The following is a 20,047-nucleotide window of genomic DNA, read 5'->3' on the forward strand; positions in this document are numbered from 1 at the left end:
CTAAACCATAGGGGGAGAAGGGGCCCTTATCCATATTGTAGAGAGGCAAATTTGGTGGTTCTCATTTCTTTATCTATGTGCACTTTATGCAACTACTGAACTGATTTCCTGGCAGAGCAGTGATTGTGATTAATGAAATAACCCCTGTCAGCCTCCTTACACAGCCTAGCACTTTTTAAGTGCCAGTTCCACCTTTAAGCACCTTTCTGCAATAGAAATCATCAAGTTTTTAGGGCTTCCCACTTTGTTAGATGTATTTAGAGAAAGACACAAAGTTGCCAGCGCCACGGCTCCTAGGCTAATCCTCCGCCTGTGGCGCCTGCACTCCGGGTTCTAGTCCCGATTGGGGTGCCAGATTCTGTCCCAGTTGCTCCTCTTCCAGTCCAGCTCTCTGCTGTGGCCCAGGAAGACAGTGGAGGATGGCCCAGGTGCTTGGGCCCTGCACCCACATGGGAGACCAGGAAGAAGCACCTGATTGCTGGCTTTGGATCGGCGCAGCACCAGCTGTAGCGGCCATTTGGGGGGTGAACCAATGGAAGGAAGACCTTTCTCTCTGTCTCTCTCTCTCACTGTCTAACTCTGCCTGTCAAAAAAAAAAAAAAAAAAAGAGAGAGAGAGAGAAAGACACAAAGTTGTAAAAACCTGGCCCCTTGCTCTTTCAAGTAGCATATGATATAGTAACATAGCAATGAACTTGCAAAGTATCATAATGAAAAATTAAGTTTTTTAAAGTGTCAGTATTATTCCAATTTTTTCCCTAATTATAAAAACCAATAAAAGCCCAAAAGACTTGTCCTAAAAATTCCTCTGGTTTTCCCTACTCAGACTGTGTATGTGCGTGTTGGGGAGCTAGGAGGTGGTCTTTATTCTGCTCCACTCTGTGTCTTTCTCACGAGGGAGAATGTAAAGGTATTTACTGTTCTGTTGTATTTGGCAATCCTTTTCCCCTTTTACTCCTCTCACCCTCCCTCTTATAATCAGCTACTTTGCATATACCTCTTGAAAGAAGAAGAAGAACACTTCACTGAGAAACAGTACTTGGCTGCTGTTAGAAAATTCACAAGTCAGCTTCTCAATCAAGGTCAGTCACTTCTTTGGGTATTTCTTTTACTAGAGAACAAAAATGCAGTCCACTAAATTCTTCTTCTCCATTTTTTAGGTGCCTCTCAGTGTTACGATGTATTATCTTCTGATGTACAGAAAAATGCCTTAGCAGCTTTTGTGAGGCTTGGGGTAGTAGAGAAGAAGAAAGTGTAAGTACTGTGTGAGATCCCATGGGTGCTTGAAGGGGCAAAGACAACAAATGATGCTTGATTACACACTTCAGGGAGAGGTAGAAATGTATGATCTAGTACATGTTACATTCTGCTTTATTTATCCATCCCCTAATGAGTTAAGCCAATCTGTTACCCTTGGTTCACTCCCCAAATGGCCACAATGGCTGGAGCTGCACCTATCTGAAGCCAGGAGCTTCTTCTGGGTCTCCCATGTGGGTGCAGAAGCCAGAGAAGTTGCGCCATCTTCTTCTGCTTTCCCAGGCCATAGCAGAGAGCTAGATTGGAAGTGGAGCAGCCAGGACTCGAACCAGTGTCCATATGGGATGCTGCCACTACAGACGGCAGCTTTACCCACTATGCCACAGCGCCGGCCCCTATTGTGAAATTTTTATTTTATGGAAAAATTAATCAAAAAAAGAAGTACTTAGGCAAGTAATTTGGCTTTGACCTAATACTCAAATTTGCAGATTAATTACAAGGAAGATTTTTATGGAGTGTAGTGTGTGGGTTTATAGGTGGTTGGATCTTTAGGCAGATGCATAATAGATAGATATTTTAAGTGAATAAAGTTAACAGTGATAAAACTGAGTGCGTAAACTTTCACAGTCATATCTTTTTTTTTTTTTTTTTTAAGATTTTTTATTTTATTTGTTTGTTTGAGACGTAGAGTTAAAGAGTGAGGGAGAGACAGAAAGGTCTTCGTCCGCTGGTTTACTCCCCAGATGGCTACAACAGCTGGAGTTGGGCCGGTCCGAAGCCAGGAGCTTCTTCCAGGTCTCCCATGTGGGTGCACTGGTGCAAGGACTTGGACTGTCTTCTACTCTTTTTCCTGGGCCATAGCAGAGAGCTGGATTGGAAGAAGAGTGGCTGGGATATGAACCAGCGCCCATAGTGGGTTCTGGCGCTGCAGGTGGAGACAGCTCACTGTGCCACGGTGCCTGCCCCACACAGTCGTATCTTTTATGTGGTCAGAAGTTTTTGAAGGACAAAGCCAGAAGGTAGAACAGGAGCAGGAAGCCTTTCAACCACTTGAGAGTAGTCTTGAGGTGGACTATTTAAAAGTGGTCTTTCTGTTTGTATATATGTGTGTCAGGAACAATGTATAATAATGTTATACGTTGTTCATTTGTGCGATAACAAGGTTTGTTTCTTTTCTTCTAGAAATAATGATTATATATTTAGTGTGAATGAACCTGCCACAACCAAATTAGAAGAAATGCTTGGTAAGTACAGTTTAATAAAATGATTTTTCACATTGTATTTAGTAGAATACAGTATATATAGAATATGTATATAGTAGAACAATAAAATATACTGTGGCACAAAATATCTTATTAAAATGAACAACAGTTAAGTTCAAATATAAATAGGGAACTATTTATATAGTCTAGAATTTTTTCAAGGAATCTAAAGAGAAAGGACAAAGGAGATTAACAAAGAAAACACACGTATATATAGGCAGTCTAATACAGCCTAGTCAGTTCCTAACTTGCCTAACTTCAGACAGAGATACATACATTTCACATCTAGTCTTCATGAGAACACCTGTCATTCATCCTTTGATGCATGCCTTTTCCTCTCCATGCTTGGATCCCTTCTTTCCCAGGTGGAGGATTAGGGTCAGAGTATACATTTTTCTGACTTTCTAAACTTTTAAAGGCTGACAGCATATCCTTGAGTGGCTAATCCAACCCTTACTCTGCTCTAGATCCTTTCAAGTTTATAAAGAGGTAGAGCAGCCCAAAAAATGCAAGGCCATATTTTTATATGTCCTGTAAGAGTTAAGAGTGTTGGCATAAACAGAAAGATAAATGACTGGAAGAGATGTAGAACATGTCTTATGGGACTGGTGGGATAATTTTAAGGGGAAGGTATTAACATTTGAATAAAATAGTTGTCTGTAATTCAATACATTTGTCAAATCTGCATAGATAAGTGTTAGATCATTCTGTTGGTATCAGTCGAAAACTAGGGCAGAGCATATGGATAAAGGAGAATGGTTGAAGGAAAAGGGTAGAAAGGCAATAAAATAGTTGATGCAGATTTGGAACTAGACCTTGTAGAAGGAAATATATTGATCAAAATATCAGCCTTCTATTTACATTAACCTCGAAACTCAATTCCAAATATGCTAAGAAATCTAAAAACCCCATTCTGTAAGGATGAGGGAATCCCATTCTTAGTCATGGGAAGCAGTTGTAACATGTCTGGGAACATCCTTCAACACACTAAACTTAGATTTTGAAGAACATGGTAGGTTCAGCTCCTGAGTCTGGCTCCGCCCTGGCCCTGCGGTGCTGCCTCATCATCACCTGGAGCATTGGCCGCTTCTCCGGCTGAGTGGACTAGTGTCCCTGTCGGGCTGCTCAGCCTGTAAAGCTCTGTACAGAGTCTCCTGTCTGGGACAGTAGCATCAGAGACAGTTGTATGAGGAAGAGCAAAGCCAATGTCATTTCACTAGCTATCTTTTTTTTTTTTTATCTTAGGATGTAAGATACCAATAGGAAAACCAGCCACTGCAAAACTTTAATAATAATCACCAATTACGGAAAATTTGGTCACATAATTACTGTCATCAAAGGACTGTTATTACAACAACAGGGAAGTAAAGGAAGAGATTATCTTCTCGTCCTTCGCAAGACTCCGAGAACAGAGAATTCAGTAGAGAGGAAGAAATGATCAGTGTGAGCAATCAGTGTAATCTTCCCCACTACAATGGTTAAAAGGCATTTGTATCCAACAGTGTGTGTTTAAAATAAAACAATCTTTTCAAAACATGTTTGGAAAAGCAAAACTCAACTCTGATTTCATTAACACTTTCAACTTACTACATGTGCTAAACTTTTATGTTGACTTCCGAATGAAAGTACAACATCAACCTAAGGGCTCTGACTATTCAAAGAAAACTGCTGGTGCCGGCGTTGTGATACAGGTTAAGCCACTGCTTGTGAAGCCAGCATTCCGTATTGGAGTGTCACTTGGAGTCCTAGCTGCTCAGCTTCTGATCCAGCTCACCACTGATGCTCCTGGCAAGTCAGTGAAGATGGCCCAAGTATCTGGGCCCTTGCCACCCACGGGGGAGACCAGGATGGAGTCCTGGCTCCTGGCTCTAGCTTGGCCCAGGCCTGATTGTTGCCATTTGGAGAGTGAACCAGCGGATGGAAGAACTCTCTCTCACTCTCTTGCTGTAATTCCCCTTCCAAATAAATTAAAATCTAAAAAATAAATCAATAAAAGAAAACTTTGAAAGAGTTAAGCCATGTGAAAATCTGATATGCTCCAAAATCCCAAACTCTTTGAGCACTGACATGATGCCATGAGTGGAAAATTCCACAGCTGTTCTCCTCTGATAGTTCACAGTAAAAATGCATCATGTACTAAAAATATTATGTAAAGTTACCTTCAGGCTGTGTGTATAAGATGTATATGAAGCATAAATGAGTTTTGTGTGGAGGTTTGCATTCTCTCTCTCATTGTGTATATGAAAATATTCCCAAATCTGATACACTAATGCTCTCAAACATTTGGGTGAGGGATTCTTGCCTGCATCTTGCATTTCTTAAGATTTGCTTTAAATAAAGTTGCCTTAAGGAGGAGTTTGACAGAGGTAAATTTTCTAGCTTTAAGTTTTGCCACCTGAGGACCTTAATAAATAAAAATGAATTAGTTAAAGTATGTACAACAAAGAGATGATATGTGACCTGTCATAAATATACTTACAGGTTCAAGGGAAGAGAAGTTTGAAGTAAGATGGGCGAACACTGAGAGCCTTGGCAGTTTGCTGTCTCTGGATGTGACATTTAAGCTAAGAATGGTTTGATCAAGAGGCAATCCTCAAGGTTTTGGGGTTGGGATTGGAGTGATAGATGAAGAAACAGTGGGGTAGGGTGTTCAGAGGAACATTAATGATCATAATGTCCCGGGGTAAGTTCTGGAGGACCTAAAAGGAGATCAGCGTGGCTGGAACAAGAATTGCCAATAGTGAAACTGATGAGAAGGGAAGGGTATCAGTCGGCTTGGATCAGCACATGAAATGCTATAAGCGGGGCAGTTTAAACACTGATGATGTTTCCCATAGTCCCAGAGGCAGGAAGTCCAAGATCAGGGTGTCTATAAAGTAAATTCATTCTGAGGCCTCTTCTGGACTTGCCATCTCTCTGTGCCCACATGTCCTCTTTGCAAACTCATGGAGAAGAAGCAAGCTCTCTGGTGTCTACTTGTAAGGACACTAAACCCATGGTGAGGGCCCCATCCTCATGACTTCATCTAAACCAATCACCTTCCAACGGCCCTGTCTCCAAGTAGAGACACAACATGGGTTAGGACTTCAACAGAAGAATTTGGGGGTGATGGGACACCCTTCAGTCTATAGCAGGAGTCAACATATACCATGGCTTAGAGACTCTATAAAATCTGAATTGGAGTTGATCATGACATAGGTATTCAATGAAATGTTTCTCAAAATGTAGTTTGGAGCTATCTGTATCAAATTGTCTGGAATGTGTTTTTGTTTCCCAGAGGCCGGGCTGTATTTTGCATATTCAGGTTTAAGACCCATTACTCTAGAGCGTGCATTGATGATGGGGGTGGAGGTGGAGAGGGCTTCTGTGTGGCTTTGCTTGAGGCTGATATTCTGTAAGCCCAAGAAGATTCATGTGTATTGAGTTGATAAGTCAATTGGACAGTGTTCCTGGCTGAGGATTTTACAGCAAGGCTACTAAATTGGTAAAAAGTTGTTGTCCTCCAAGGAGAGCCAGGCTGAGTCTAAGTCAAGTGGGAAGCAGGGACCAGGACCATTTCTTGTTTTGCAGATGTGCCTCAGAAAGAATCCCATGCGTCCAGTGTAGTTATTTATGCTGTGGTTGCACATGTTGAAAACCAAGGTGACCTTTATTTACATAGATGTGTTTGGAACCCTGTCTTGGGAAAAGACTAGTGAGTTTTTGATGCAAATAGCCAGCCTTGTGACCTGGCCAGCTCTGGCATTAGAGGCTGGCAAACAGGTAATGTGTGTATGTTGGGGTGTAGGTGGTGGATGCATGTGGTACAGTAAAAAACAAACAAGGCTTCGCAGCAGAGGCAGCTCTAGGAGATGGTGTGGAGGACTAACTGCTTCTCAGTCTCTAGCAGCCACCCTCCTGAGGTCCTCCAAGTAAAGTTAAAAATCTCAGTCAAAGAATGGCATGCTTACTGGGCTAATGAAGCTTCAAAGTGCATACTTCTGCCCCACACCACACCTGTTCCTGCATAGACCCATACCATTAAACCACCTTACCGACCCTGAGTTCCTCCACTTCCTCCTGTCTATAATTCTGGAGCTGCCACTGCTGCCTTGACGTGAGTAAAAAGACCTACAGCATCTGGGGTTCCAAGGCTTTCTCCAAACACAGTATATAATGTAGTGGCTAGGAAAATAAGGTCTAGAGTTGGACTAGGTTTGAAACCCAACCCTACCATATACAGATGCTCTTTGACTTACGATGGCAAGTTGAAAATACTCTAAGTTGAAAATGCACTTAATGTACCTGTGATCATCACTGCTTAGCAACACAATACCCTGTAGCGTATCCGTTGATTGCCCTCATGAGTGTGTGGCTGACTGGAAGCTACAGCTCACTGTAGCTGCCTGGCATTGCAAGAAAGTATTGTACCACATACTGTTAACCCAGGAAAATAGCAAAATATGGCAGTATTACAAAGTCAAAAATCAAAAATTGAACTATTAAGAGTACCATCTGTACTAGCTGTGTGTGATCCTCTTCTTTACTTTTTAACTTTTTATTAAAGAGACAGACACAGAGCAGTCCCATCTGCCTGTTTGTTACCCACATTCCCTCAACCGCCAAGGCTGGGACACGCGAAAGCAAGAGCTGAGAACTCAGTCCTCATCTCACATGTGCACTCACCTTGAGTTATCACCTGCTGCCTGTGAGGGTGTGCATTAACAGGAAGCTGGAATTGAAAGCAGAGCCAGGACTCAAACCTAGGCACCCTGACGTTTCCCAAATGGTGTCCTAACTGCTATGCCAGACGCCTGCCCCCTGTGTGATTTACTTATCTCTCAGCTTTCTCAACACATGAGTTTTGGGGGACATTCAGATCATAGCTGTAGGTAAAATATTTGAAACATTGCTTGGTGTTAAGTGTAAGCTGTTACTACTGTTTCTTTACTAATTGACTTAGGGACAGTGAGATTGGATGTCTTCAGAGTAACTAGTACAGCCATTAACATTTGCATCCCTGTCCCACCACTTTGAGAACCTGCCCCAGCCAACTACTGGTCTCAGGGCTTTAGGTGTGCTGCCCTGCCTCTGGCTCTTACAAACATCTACCACCTTCCAAGCTCAGCCAAGCCATAGTAGGAGTCCACACAACTCTTTCTCTGCATCATCAGTAGAATGGAGTCATTCACTGTGAGGTAGAAAGTAGATTTTGATGTCACATTTATTATTATTTTTAATTAAAGTTACCAGGCTGACAGAAGTATGAATGTCCCATCAGTGAGTTCTAACACATGTTTTTGGAGCGCATGTAGACTGATTGCTTTCTGACAGTTCTGTATAGAGTCAACTTGGGATTTCTCTTTACTATTATCTTGATCAGTCACCTCTTCCTTGGACAGCATCCCGTCCTGTTTACTCATGTTGGTGAAGCCCATCTTCCAGGTGGATAGAAGATTTTTTTGCAACTGTAAATAAGGATAAGAAGAGTACCTGTTTTGGTGGTGAAGTTGAAGTGTATCTATCAGCAGCCAGCATTCACTAGTGTGTAGAAATATTATACATGAAAATCATGATAATTTTTTTTTTGTTGGCTATTGTCTGTTGTCACACATCTGGGCAGAGATTTGCCCTGCTCAAGTGTGACCTGGGAGTTCCTCCCTTGGTGGAAACCTGCTTTGTAGCTTGCACACTTTTATCAGCAAGGTATTTCACAGCAGAGCAGAGAAAAATTGAACCCTAACAATTTATTGATTCATGCTTCCCTGAACTTTCAGAGAAATCAAATGGGTTTATGGATAGAATCTATACTCTTTAAGTATATATAATTCCTGAAGTAGAATAGAAGGTAATGTTGTGATCAAAAAGCTGAAAGTTACTTTGATGCAGTGTGCTATTGGTTGCAAACAACAGCCTCTGAACTGGAGAAGCTGAAGTCGCCTTGGGACCTGGGCCCCCAAGTGGAAGCCCCCAGTGAGTTGGCTGTGCTCCCTCTCCGAGGCGAAACTCATGACTTCTTGTTCTATTTTGTTAATGCTTATGGAGCACTTTACTATGTGCCAGGTGCTTTCCAGGTATTTAATCCTCCTAGCAACTATGAGGTAGACACCATTAGGATGAGTCCCCCTTTACCAAGAAGGAAAGTGAGATGCATGAAAGAAATATGACGCGGAGAGTGTTTCCCCACTTTCCCACTTTGTTTGCATTTTACTGGTGCTTTCTGTGACAAAGAACCATGGTTCTAACAAGACTATAAAAAACAAGTTTTATTTCTTTAAAAAGTGACAACTCTCAGGCCAGAGGGCTGACTTCTAGAGTCACAGGAGCCCAGTGCCGGCGCCAAGGAGGAAGCCAGGTGTGCAGTGGGAGGGGGGAGCCGCCTGGCCCACGGATAGAGGAGGCCAGCAAAAGTTGCTGGAGCTCCCCCTGGAAACTGCTAGACAGGAAGCAGCCCTGGGGTGGGGTTCTGAGCCCTGAAGCTGCAAGCTGGGACTGCAGTTTTAGCGTTCCTGAGACCCTGTGTGTGCTTCTCTCCATCTCATTCTCCCACTCCTCTTTTCATCATTCTTTGTCTCTCTGTGTGTCTGTTCCTCTATTTAAAGTCATCCTGGTGAGGCCTGGTTTGTGTACCTACTGCATATGTGGATGAGTAACACTTTGACGTTTTTGTTACCTGTCTCCTTACATTTTTCCTTTTCGCAGTTCAAACAAAGCAGCTTCATCTTCCTTGTCTTGGGAAACTGGCAGCAGGTGGAAGGCACAGACGTGGCAGGAAAACATTTTCCTCTCAGGCCTTTGTCTGCAGTGATCTAAAGGCCCGGCGGAACAGCATTTGCAGGAAGAGGCAGAGCATCACGAGAGGAGCAGAGGGAGAAAGGCCTCCTTATCCCCTTACCCTGAACCATAAAGAGAGAAGTTTTTTTAGGGCTGGGAGCCAGCGAGGCCCTTAAAAGTCTCAGTCTTAAAAAAGGTCTTCGAGTCATAAACAGCAGAGAACACACAGAATGGCTGAGTCTGAAGGATCCCCTGGGATGGGCAAAAGGGACAGCTCTGCAGTACCTTCCATGAACCTGAGACTGATACCAGGTGCTCCCCAACCCCGCCCGCACCATCCTCCCTGCAAATGGGTATGTCTAGGCGCAGCATCCGCATCTATGACAGAGGTCATGGTTAGAGTTTGTGCTGCTAATTAACTAGGCCCTGCTCCTTCCTTATGGTACACTAACTGAGAAATAGACACGAGAGTCAAACAGATGGAGATACAAATGGTTTCATTCCTGGTGAAACTGGTTTCCAGACTGTGCCTAGCCAGAAGCAGGTTTGTGTCTTTTCCCATGCCAGTTCTAGGCTATAGGCAGGAACAAGACAGAAAGCATGTACAAGTATCTGTGAGCCCTGTGGACCCCAAAATGGACAGTTGCTCCAGTCTCGTAGATAAAATGGTATAATCTAAATCCTTTAGATTATAGAATACCTAATACAGTGTAAATGCTACCCACATATCCTTTAGATTATAGAATACCTAATACAGTGTAAATGCTACACACATAGTTGTGCTGTGTTGTTTGGGAAGTAATGACAAGGAAAGAATCTACATGTTCACTACAGATGCAGCTCCCCCTAGTATCTTCCATCTGCAGTTGTTGGAGTCAGCACACACTACCTCACTGGCAGGGAGGGCAGGGCTGTATATCCTGCAGGCAGCTAGCCTAGAAATGGAACTAGTAACAATTATTTTGAGTGTAAGTATTTGGGATGCTTATATTTGTCCCAAGTGTCACAATATTTGCAACAGGCATATACTACTGAAAACATCCTTGTTTGTGTAAACAGTGCATTTTATCTGTGGCAGCCAGAAGTCTGCGTTCTTCAAGGAGGGAGAGGGGGTGTGGACTCAGGATATGCCCTGCAGGGAAAGCTGGGAGTCTAAGAAAGAGCAGGGGTGCTGCCTGGGCTGGGGGCTGCTGGCTGGCAGGGCAGAGGGAGCTGGCATAGTAACAAGTCAAACCAGGCAGGGCAAGCCCGGACTCCAGACCAGAGGTCGACGGCTAGGTAAGGGGACATGGGTCGAGGCAGAGAGTGCACTGAGGCCTGCATCCACCATTGTAGCCGCGGGTGCTGCTGCCTGAGCTCCGAGTGCCTGACCCTTCAGGCCTCTGGGTTTTGCAGAGAAGGCCCTACCTTCCTCCTCGTGTGAACGGACTTTCCATTCATCCTTCCGTAGTCTGCTCTTCTGTTCTCCTTGGAACTGTCTCTACCTATCCAGGGAGTCATCAGTTCCTTCTTCTGGGCATCCATATTATTGTACACACCTGTTTAGGATTTTTTTTAAAGATTTATTTATTTATTTGAAAGTCAGAGTTACACAGAGAGAGGAGAGGCGGAGAGAGAGGTCTTCCATCCGATGGTTCACTCCCCAGATGGCCGTAATGGCTGGAGCTGCGCCAATCCGAAGCCAGAAGCCAGGAGCCAGGAGCTTCTTCCAGGTCTCCCACGCGGTGCAGGGGCCCAAGGACTTGGGCCATCTTCTGCTTTCCCGGGCCACAGCAGAGAGCGGGATCGGAAGCGGAGCAGCCGGGACTAGAACTGGTGCCCAAATGGGATGCCCACACTTCAGGCCAGGGCGTTAACCCGCTGCGCCACAGCGCCAGCCCCGCCTGTTTAGGATATTAAAAGCAGTTATGTACATTTCTGTCCCCTGTGCCTGTCCAACTGTGAGTTCTTTAAGGAGCTTGGATCAAAGCTGTTGACAAAGCCATTGGATCCCCAGCTCCTACTCCTCAAAGCCAGCACTGCTGTGTCCTGCCTCAGTAACCCCTGGAGATAAGTTCCTCTGATGAGGGTGAAACAGGTTCCCTGGGCAAAGGGGGCACCAAGTAGAGTTGCGGAGAGGATGGCCCATCTCAGCCTGTTTGCCTCAGCTCCCAGCGCAGTGGGCTGTACCTTATCTCTCCAGGCAAGAGGCTAGGAAATTCTGGGCAATCTGAGTAGCTGGAACTACCTGATGTCAACATTCCCAGATCATCCCACTGTGCACTGTGTGTGCAAAGCCCTGCCTCCATGCTCAGAGCTGATGGTCCTTGCCCAACTTGTAAAAGTGAGCAAGCAACCAAGTAGGAACTCTATCAGAAAAGAGAGGTGTTCTTACTTAAAAAAAAAAAATATATATATATATATATTTAATTATTTCCTTGAAAGAGACAGAGGAACACACACACACACACACACACACACACGTTTCCCATCCACTGGTTCACTCCCCAGATGATCACAGTGGCTGGGGTTGGGCCATTGCTGAAACCAGGAGCTCCACTTGGGTCTCCCATGTCGATGGCAGGGGCCCAAGCACTTGGGCCATCTGCTGCTGCTTTCCTAGGCCATTATCAGGGAGCTGGATTGGAAGTGGAGCAGTTGGGACATGAACCGGCAACCCCATGGGATGGTGTTATTGCAGGCCAACAACATTAGGGAATAAACAAACAAACAAAAAAAAATTGAAGGAAATGATGGTGAATAAGGAAACCAGTGCAAGAATGAGGGGAAGGAAAAACCATCAGATGAGTGGCAGCCAGGACCTGCAGGACCTGGACAGGAAGTGCAGCAGTCCAGGTGAAGACAGCGATGTCATTACCTGATGCCCATGGGGACATTCGTCACGTTGGATTACAAAGACCTACTCTCAAAAGTCACATCCTAAATCAGGACTATCTGTCACAAGAACTTCATCAAAATATGTGCCACAGTAACTTCAACAACTTGTGTCTTAAGAAGAAAGCTGTTGCACTCAGCTTTTCACTACTATGATGAAATATCTGACATAACTAACTCTACGAAGGGAAAAGGATCATTTAGTCACAGTCTGGGATATTCAAGTCCAAGACCGGGTGGCCGCATTAGCATGGCATCCAGTGAGGATGGAGGATGGCAGTGGAGGAGAAAAATCACAGCAAGCCAGAAAGCAATGGCGGGCCCAGACTCAGGCTTTGTAGCAGCGCTCACATGAGAACTCGAGAGGTCACATGAGAACTCCTTTCCTGGGGTGCACTTCCAGTGACCTCAGAACCTCCCACCAGGCCCTACCTCCTAAAGGTTCCAACACTTCCCAGGACCAAGCCTTTAACACATGGGCCTTTGGGGGACACCAAAGTAATTCTCAGACCGCAACACTCTCTACATGGGAATCAAAATCAAAAGAACTTGACTGAATATTTCCTTTATGCAAACAAGCCTACTGGGATTTGGTTAGCAGTGAATCCATAAATCAATTTGGAGAGAACTGACATATAAGCAATGTTGACACTTCCAACCTAAGGTTCATACTAAATCTACTACTCAAATTCATTTAATTACTTTCAGTGATCTCAGAGCTTTCCTGATGAAGACTTTCTGCATCTTTCATTAGACTTCCCCCTAGATATTTGGTATTTTTTATGCTATTATATGTATCATTTTCACTGGCTGCCCTATATGTACAACATGTGCTTACAGGGGCCGGCACCGCGGCTCACTAGGCTAATCCTCCGCCTTGCGGCGCCGGCACACTGGGTTCTAGTCCCGGTCGGGGTGCCGGGTTCTGTCCTGGTTGCCCCTCTTCCAGGCCAGCTCTGCTGTGGCCAGGGAGTGCAGTGGAGGATGGCCCAAGTGCTTGGGCCTGCACCCCCTGGGAGACCCGGATAAGCACCTGGCTCCTGCTGGATCAGTGCGGCGACCATTGGAGGGTGAACCAACAGCAAAAAGGAAGACCTTTCTCTCTGTCTCTCTCTCTCACTATCCACTCTGCCTGTCCAAAAAATAAAAAAATAAAAAAAGTTTTTATCTTCACTTACTCCTTTCCTGACACTCTTCCTTTTTAAAAGGAACATGTTTTAAAAATTCTCAATTGTTAAGTGAATAAAAGCAAGATGTGTTATGATATATATTGTATGACCCAATTTCTGGCTTGTACATGAAACTCTTACTGCTATATCTGGTGATGGGGTTTTGGGGGGATTGGTAGGGCATAAGGACTTTGAATTTTTACTTTCCTTCTGTAAGAATTGAACGTTTCTCTCTCTCTTTTTAAATAGTAGTCCACAGGTTATGTATTTACACATATTATATGGCAACGTCATAGGGTCCAGCAGCTCAGGCTCCTTTCCATGGGTTCTGACAAAGTGGGCTGCTTTGGGTGGAGCAGGCTGGTATTTCAGCTGAACCCACGTAGCTGTCTCTTGGGTTCCTGTATTTCTTGATCATTTTCCTTCACATCTTTCAGGAAGCTAGCTCAGCTGTTAAGAGTGCTTAATATGCTCATTATACACATTAATTCTTTTGGCAAGAAGCTTGCCCTTATTTCTAGCATGCTGGGTAACACCATACACTCTTCCAGGTTTGCCCTGGAAACATTTAAGGGGCCTTCCTTTCTGAACAGTACCCATTCCCTTACTGTCTCAATATCACCTTTCTTGTAGATGTGCATGTGTGCACCAAAGGAAAAACTCCATGTCTTCTAAAAGACCTAGAGAGCATGTATCGGGTACTCCTCTTTCCTTTTGTGTTCATCATGTTGGTGAACTCCTGGAAGATGGCAGTTGAAGGTTTCTTAACAAATGTGTATTACTTAAATACCTTTCCCCACACTATGCAATCCTTTCAAGCGGACCTTTTCACTGACACCCCCATTCCCATATCTGTATCTCTGCTCACAGCATGCTCTACCTTTTTCTTAAACATCTGTCTTGTCTGTTCCTCAAAGAACAGCACAGTTGCTAACAATTCTATAAGAAATTTCCAAGCTACTCAAAATTACATTGCAGTCTTCCTTCTCAATATTCCTACTCTAAACAACTGGGCATTTATTCTCTAATTTGTATTTGTTGACTTTTTCCAAATTTTAAGCATCTAACAGAATAAAGCATGCAGAAATTTATTTTGAACTCTCCAGCCTCATATAACACTCTTTTAAAATAATCACTAAGTATTTAAAATCTGTGACAGTTTCCTCACTATCTATATATTACTTTAAAAAAGCAGAACCATGTCACTTAGGTCCTAGGTGTTACGGCCTATATATATATATATATATATATATTTTTTTTTTTTTTTTGACAGGCAGAGTGGACAGTGAGAGAGAGAGACAGAGAGAAAGGTCTTCCTTTTTTCATTGGTTCACCCTCCAATGGCCACTGCGCGCAGCGGCCAGCGCACCGCACTGATCCGAAGGCAGCAGCCAGATGCTTCTCCTGATCTCCCATGCGGTTGCAGGGCCCAAGCACTTGGGCCATCCTCCACTGCACTCCCTGGCCACAGCAGAGAGCTGGCCTGGAAGAGGGGCAGAATCCGGCGCCCTGACTGGGACTAGAACCCAGTGTGCCAGCGCCACAGGCGCCGGCCTACGGCCTATATTTTCTTTATTTCAGGATGTGCAGATGAATTTACTTTAAATTCACATTTTGTACATGTGAAATTTCCCATTCAAGAAAAGCCTAAGGAATTGAGATCTGATTTAGTCACAGTTGTTACAGTTAGCAGAACACTTACTTAAATCAACTAACAACTCCTGCCTAATCTCTCCACAAACATAAAAGAAATGAAAAACAAACTATGATCTTCAACAGTTCAGTAGCAAGAGCATAAGAATATTATTCCCATATGAAACTTGTATAACAAATAAAATTTAATAAAAGAATACTATTCTGGATTAAAGAGGAAAACACATATTCACTGTAATAATTTTATGTTTAAGAAAAATTTTAATTTATTTTTATAGAACATTTCAGATTCCCTCATGTCGCAGCAAAGCAAAATGTACATATACTAATTTAACCTACACATCAAGTCCCAAATTCCCAATCTTAGATATCAAGTTGCAAAAAGCAAGTGCTGACTTCTATAGGTAGCATTTTTTAAAAAGTCCTCAGCACTTAAGTGAAATGAGACGTTAATCAAAAGAGACTTAATTCCACAGGGCACGCTTTCCCAAACAGCAATTAATTCAGTCAAGTCTGTGATTCCAAGCTCCAGTGACAGTGTTCTGCTTGAAGCAGACAAAACAAAGGCAGTCAATGCCAAAGCTGTATATTTCAATATGTACAGTATTTTTGAACTGTATTCAATTTTTAGTTTGTTTTGGAGTATAATGAAACAAAAGAATTAGAAGGTCTCAGTCCACTTTGAATATTGCAATTATTGTAATTTTTTTTTTCTGGACACAAGGTACATTACAACACTGGTGGTCTTGAGTCAACTTCCCACTAATTGATTCAGCAAAAGCTTACTTCCTTCAGTTATAACTCTGATTAAGAAACACATACATTTTAACATAAGAAAATTCTGTACTTCCAGTTTCAAAAAGTAGACAGTTCTATTTAATATGAGTTTACATACACATTTAAGTTTCTACAGCTTCATGCCTTAAGAGGAATTGTGATTTCAGAAGTATCATTCACAGACCAGCATCATGTATTTATACTTGAGTTTCATACAGTATAATGTTATAAAGTGTAAATGGCAAAAATAATCAAATAACATAATTTTACAAAATTCAAGTTTCCAGTGATCTTAAAAAAGTATAATTTAGTTCACAGAGATATTGTTGTAGTTATCTAGAAAATCCTAAAGTTATATGAAAAAAATTAAAATTGTAATTTTAATAATTTCAACCTTGTAATTAAACAGCCAAAACGAAAATAAAAGGCTGGTCTAGCATAAGTAATCAAGTCAAGGGGTTTTACAACCTTGAGCCACTATTTGGAATCTACTTTAGCTTTTACATAATTTTTACAGTCTTATTAACACCATTTTTTTAAGAAGAAAGAAATGACCTTTTGAAATCATTGGCACCCAAATGGCACTTAAGGACAAGAATCACAACTAGGAAAAAAATGAATCTTGGCAAGCACAATTTCTCTCAAAGAATGAAGAATGTCATATAATTAATACACAATGGAAACAATCATTTAGAAATGTTGGGAAGCTCATATTTCTTTATTTTTATTTGTGCGTTACTAACAATCTACGGTAAGCATTATATTCACTTTCAAAAGCAAAGAAGGAAAGTAAAAAATAAAACAAGAAAAACACAGCATGGAGCATTCCAGGAGTTTGTTTGTTCTTTTTTTTTTTTTTAAGTAAAAGATTCTCTTCTTCCCTTTCCTTTGGGCACACTGTCTCACTTCGGTTCTCCACTTTGTTACAAAAATACAAAACCAAAAACAAATCTCTGCTCAAAGTTGTCATACTCAGTGAAACCACTGAGATTTGCTTATGATTTTTTTTCTACTTTCCCAGCTACTCAGTCCCTAAAATCTAAATAGTTCAGTGAAAAATTTTTTGCATTTGCTTGATGACAGCCCCTAATAACCTACATTGAAAAGGGAGCTAAAATCACTGGCTGCAGTCAGGATTGTCAAGTTTCCTGTTTTATTATTATTATTATTAAATATAAATATAACAGACAAAAGCTCCAGCTGGAAATTCACACAATTCAGAAACGTGTTGAAAAAAATCACAATCTTTAAGATTTCCAAGTAAACGTTCCCAACTCCAGTAGGAAAACTATGGAGCGGCTAATTAACAAGTGAAAATAATTAGCCATTCAAATTCTGTTGGAAATGTTTGAATCTGTATAAAAGCTTCCTCCTATATAGGGACTGGAGTATCTGAGGCCCCAAGCTAGCTAGCTAGATCATGGAGAAAGAATTCTTTTGACTAGAGTTTACTCCGAAACCAACTTTCCCAACTCCTTTCTTTTCCCCAAAAAGTGTCCAATCACACTTCAAGAAGGGGAAGTACTGAGGCAGCGTGTTTTACATGGTACTGCACCCTTTAAGAAACGTAACCAGGAAACTTTTCACACACACGTAAACTGATGTATTTGTAGACATATTTATCTGTGTTGAATAAGATACACTGTGAGAAAGTGTATTTTGGTTCAAAGGAGAAGCTGAAATAACTGTAGTGCTATCATAAACCCATTAGAGAACTAGCATAATTTAAAAGGTCAGTATATGTTTTAACAACTTTGATATTTTTTGTTATTTGGGCTTAATTTTACATTCTTTTCCTTTCTTCTTTTGGTTTTGCATCTCTGAGGGCACTTTTTACTTGTAAGCTGTGTTTGAGACTATACAGAATATGCTAATACAACAATATAAATATAAATAACCTATAAGCACTATCATCTGTACACATATGGACAGACTCCAGCCTCAGACGACTGATGTCGTACTTTCAGGATTCACCCGCATGAGTCTTGATGCGTTCCTCAGGTCTTGGAGTTGCTTGGCAGGTTTCCCCACACCTTCTTCAAACCTTTTTTCCACCACCGGGAGCACCGTTTCATATAGGAAGGACGCATTCTGTCGGATAAAAGCCTTCTTCTCTGGATCCTGCTCGCACCGAAGGCTATAATCCACATGCTGGACGGCAACCAGAATGATTTCCACCAGGCTCTCCAACAGTACCATGTGCAACTCTGGGAAATACAGCTTTAAGGCCTCTTCCAAAAACGCCATGGTCTGTTTGGTGAAAGCGACCACTGTGTAACTTAGGTTCACCCAGCAGTCATCCCCGGTATACTGCTCAAAGTTACTCACCCCGCAACTTCTCATCTCTTCTTTGAGCTTGCCCAGGGCCTCTGGAGTCATCAAGTTCATCCTCCTCCACATCTCCTCCGAGTTGCGATGTTTGGTGGCTTCAATGATGATTTCTTTGTAACTGTGCAAGGCCCCCTGGATGTCTTTCACCAGAAGGGCGTGGATGATGAAGGTGAGGTCTAGTCCAATATCTCCCAGCTGCTGGCAGTGCTCCTTAGCCACCTTGACGCACTCTGCTGCCGTGGACAGGCTCTCCTTGCTATCAAACACCTGCTTGCTGAAAGCATCTACAAACATGCCCATGGCTGATCTCGCCCAGACCACAAAGGCAGAGTAGCAGCCACTGTCGGTGCCGGCGAAATCTGTCTCAAATTCTCTGGCAGTCTCGAGAAGACACGTAAAGAAGACATGGCACAGCTTATGAATATAGAGTAAAGTGGCACCTTCAATGCGAAGCTGACGGATGGCCGTGTGCACAGCTGCCGCTCTGTTTCTCAAAAACAGCTCGCAAGCCTTTGTGCACTGGCCAAGCCGGATTAGCTGAGAAACCGCCCTGCGAGTAGCCTTGGGCCCACCTCGCAAGGAACGACCTGGGGACAGTTCAAAAACCAGCACCTCCGTGAGCTGCCGGACACGCTCATCCACCTTGGCCCTGAGTTCTTTTACAGGAGGTGGGCTGGGCTTGTCTTCTAGGTAATGATTCAATTTATCTAGCAGGTCAACGGCCCCCTCAAAGTCCCTCTGAGCAATGCACACATCCAGGTCTTCAGGTAACTCCTGGATCCACTCCATCGATAGGTCCACCTTCTCTTCCTCCACCTCGGGGACAGCTGGCTCTTCGTCTTCATCATCCTCAAACGGGTTCGTGGCCTTGGAGGTCACTTGGGGAGGCCCTCTAGAGGCCGCTGCTTCCTCCTGTTCCCTTCGTCTTTTTTCACTGAGGGCCCTCTTGGTTTCTTCCAGCACCTCCAGCCACTCTCGTTTTATTTTGGCATTTTCTGCCTGAAAAATGCGACTCTCGGGGAACATCAGCAGCTTGAACATGTCCTTCATGGGTGGGTTGTCCTTGACATTGACCACGGCCAGGCCATCTAGGGGATAGAGAGCATTGTAGCGATACATCCCCCGCCGCTGGGGCAGCCAGGTGGCCACCAGCAAACAGTCGTTCATGAGAAAGCCGTGCACCCGCTGCAGCTGGGCCATGTGATCCGCTTCGTATTCCACCAGGTCCCCGTTGTACACCAGGTACTGCCCCGGGGTCTCCAGCAGGTGCCTGCAGCCTTCCACCTTTTCAAGCAGGGTGGTGAGAGTGCGCTGCTTTCCTTCCTCGCCCGGGCCGGAACTGTCGCGCGAGGCGCCCCCGGGGCTGGGAAAAAAGCCGGCCTGGCCTCGGAGGTGGTCTCGGCCCCCAGCGCCACCTGCCCCCTCCTCCCCGCCCGAGGCAGCGCCGGCCCCCGCGGCGGCGGCGGCGGCCGGCAGCAAGGTGAGCGGGATGCTCTCCAGGCTGCTCTTCTGTTCCGTCAGGAGATGGCTGAGCTGGTACATCTCGCTCTCCAGGTAGGAGATCTCGCGGGCCGTCTCTATGAACTGCCGGTAGTTCTGGTAGACGTTGCGTTTCAGGTTTTGCGCTGTCTCCTCCGCCAAAGCCTGGATGCGCTGCCGGTGCTCCTGGAGGTCCCGGTCCCCGTCCGACTGCTGCGAGAGCTGCTTCACGTACAGCCGTGCCTCAAAGCTCCCTGATTCTAGCTGCCGCCGCAGGCGGCTCGCTCCACTGTCCGACATCGCCATCGCCATTTCCGTCTGGGTCTCAGGCAGTCGCTGTCACTGTCGCCACGGCTGTCGAGACCCACCCAACTCCAGCCGAGCTCCAGGGCTTAGGAAGCAAGATGCGAGCAAGACGAGTACGCCTGCGCCCGGGTCTGAGCTGCTCACACTGCGCCTGCGCAAGCGGCTGAGCGCAGACCGTACGACTGCG

The 20,047-nt window shown here is 44.1% G+C and overlaps 2 protein-coding genes across 3 annotated transcripts in view; one reads left to right on the forward strand and one right to left on the reverse strand.

Moving 5' to 3' along the window:
- The window catches only part of GNPAT (glyceronephosphate O-acyltransferase), a 40,383-nt gene extending 35,850 nt beyond the window's left edge, over nucleotides 1-4,533 (forward strand). For both annotated transcript variants that reach the window (XM_002717374.5, XM_051820709.2), the window contains exons 13-16: nucleotides 982-1,081; nucleotides 1,160-1,253; nucleotides 2,439-2,500; nucleotides 3,764-4,533. In XM_002717374.5, the coding sequence (XP_002717420.2) occupies nucleotides 982-1,081; nucleotides 1,160-1,253; nucleotides 2,439-2,500; nucleotides 3,764-3,807 (300 nt within the window). In that variant the 3' untranslated portion in view covers nucleotides 3,808-4,533. The remainder of the gene's footprint in view (nucleotides 1-981; nucleotides 1,082-1,159; nucleotides 1,254-2,438; nucleotides 2,501-3,763) is intronic.
- A 10,675-nt stretch (nucleotides 4,534-15,208) lies between these two features.
- EXOC8 (exocyst complex component 8) lies at nucleotides 15,209-20,010 on the reverse strand. The gene has a single exon (XM_008268260.4). It carries the CDS (start codon nucleotides 19,864-19,866, stop codon nucleotides 17,686-17,688), a length of 2,181 nt encoding a protein of 726 aa, XP_008266482.3. The 5' UTR covers nucleotides 19,867-20,010; the 3' UTR covers nucleotides 15,209-17,685.
- Between the last annotated feature and the right edge of the window lie 37 nt (nucleotides 20,011-20,047).

Source organism: Oryctolagus cuniculus, chromosome 13 (genome assembly GCF_964237555.1).
Source record: "Oryctolagus cuniculus chromosome 13, mOryCun1.1, whole genome shotgun sequence".
In the NCBI taxonomy this organism is placed as follows: Eukaryota; Metazoa; Chordata; class Mammalia; order Lagomorpha; family Leporidae; genus Oryctolagus; species Oryctolagus cuniculus.

Coding starts and splice junctions, on each gene's coding strand:
- EXOC8 (XM_008268260.4), bottom strand. CDS start 19,866: ATGGCGATGGCGATGTCGGACAGTGGAGCGAGCCGCCTGCGGCGGCAG.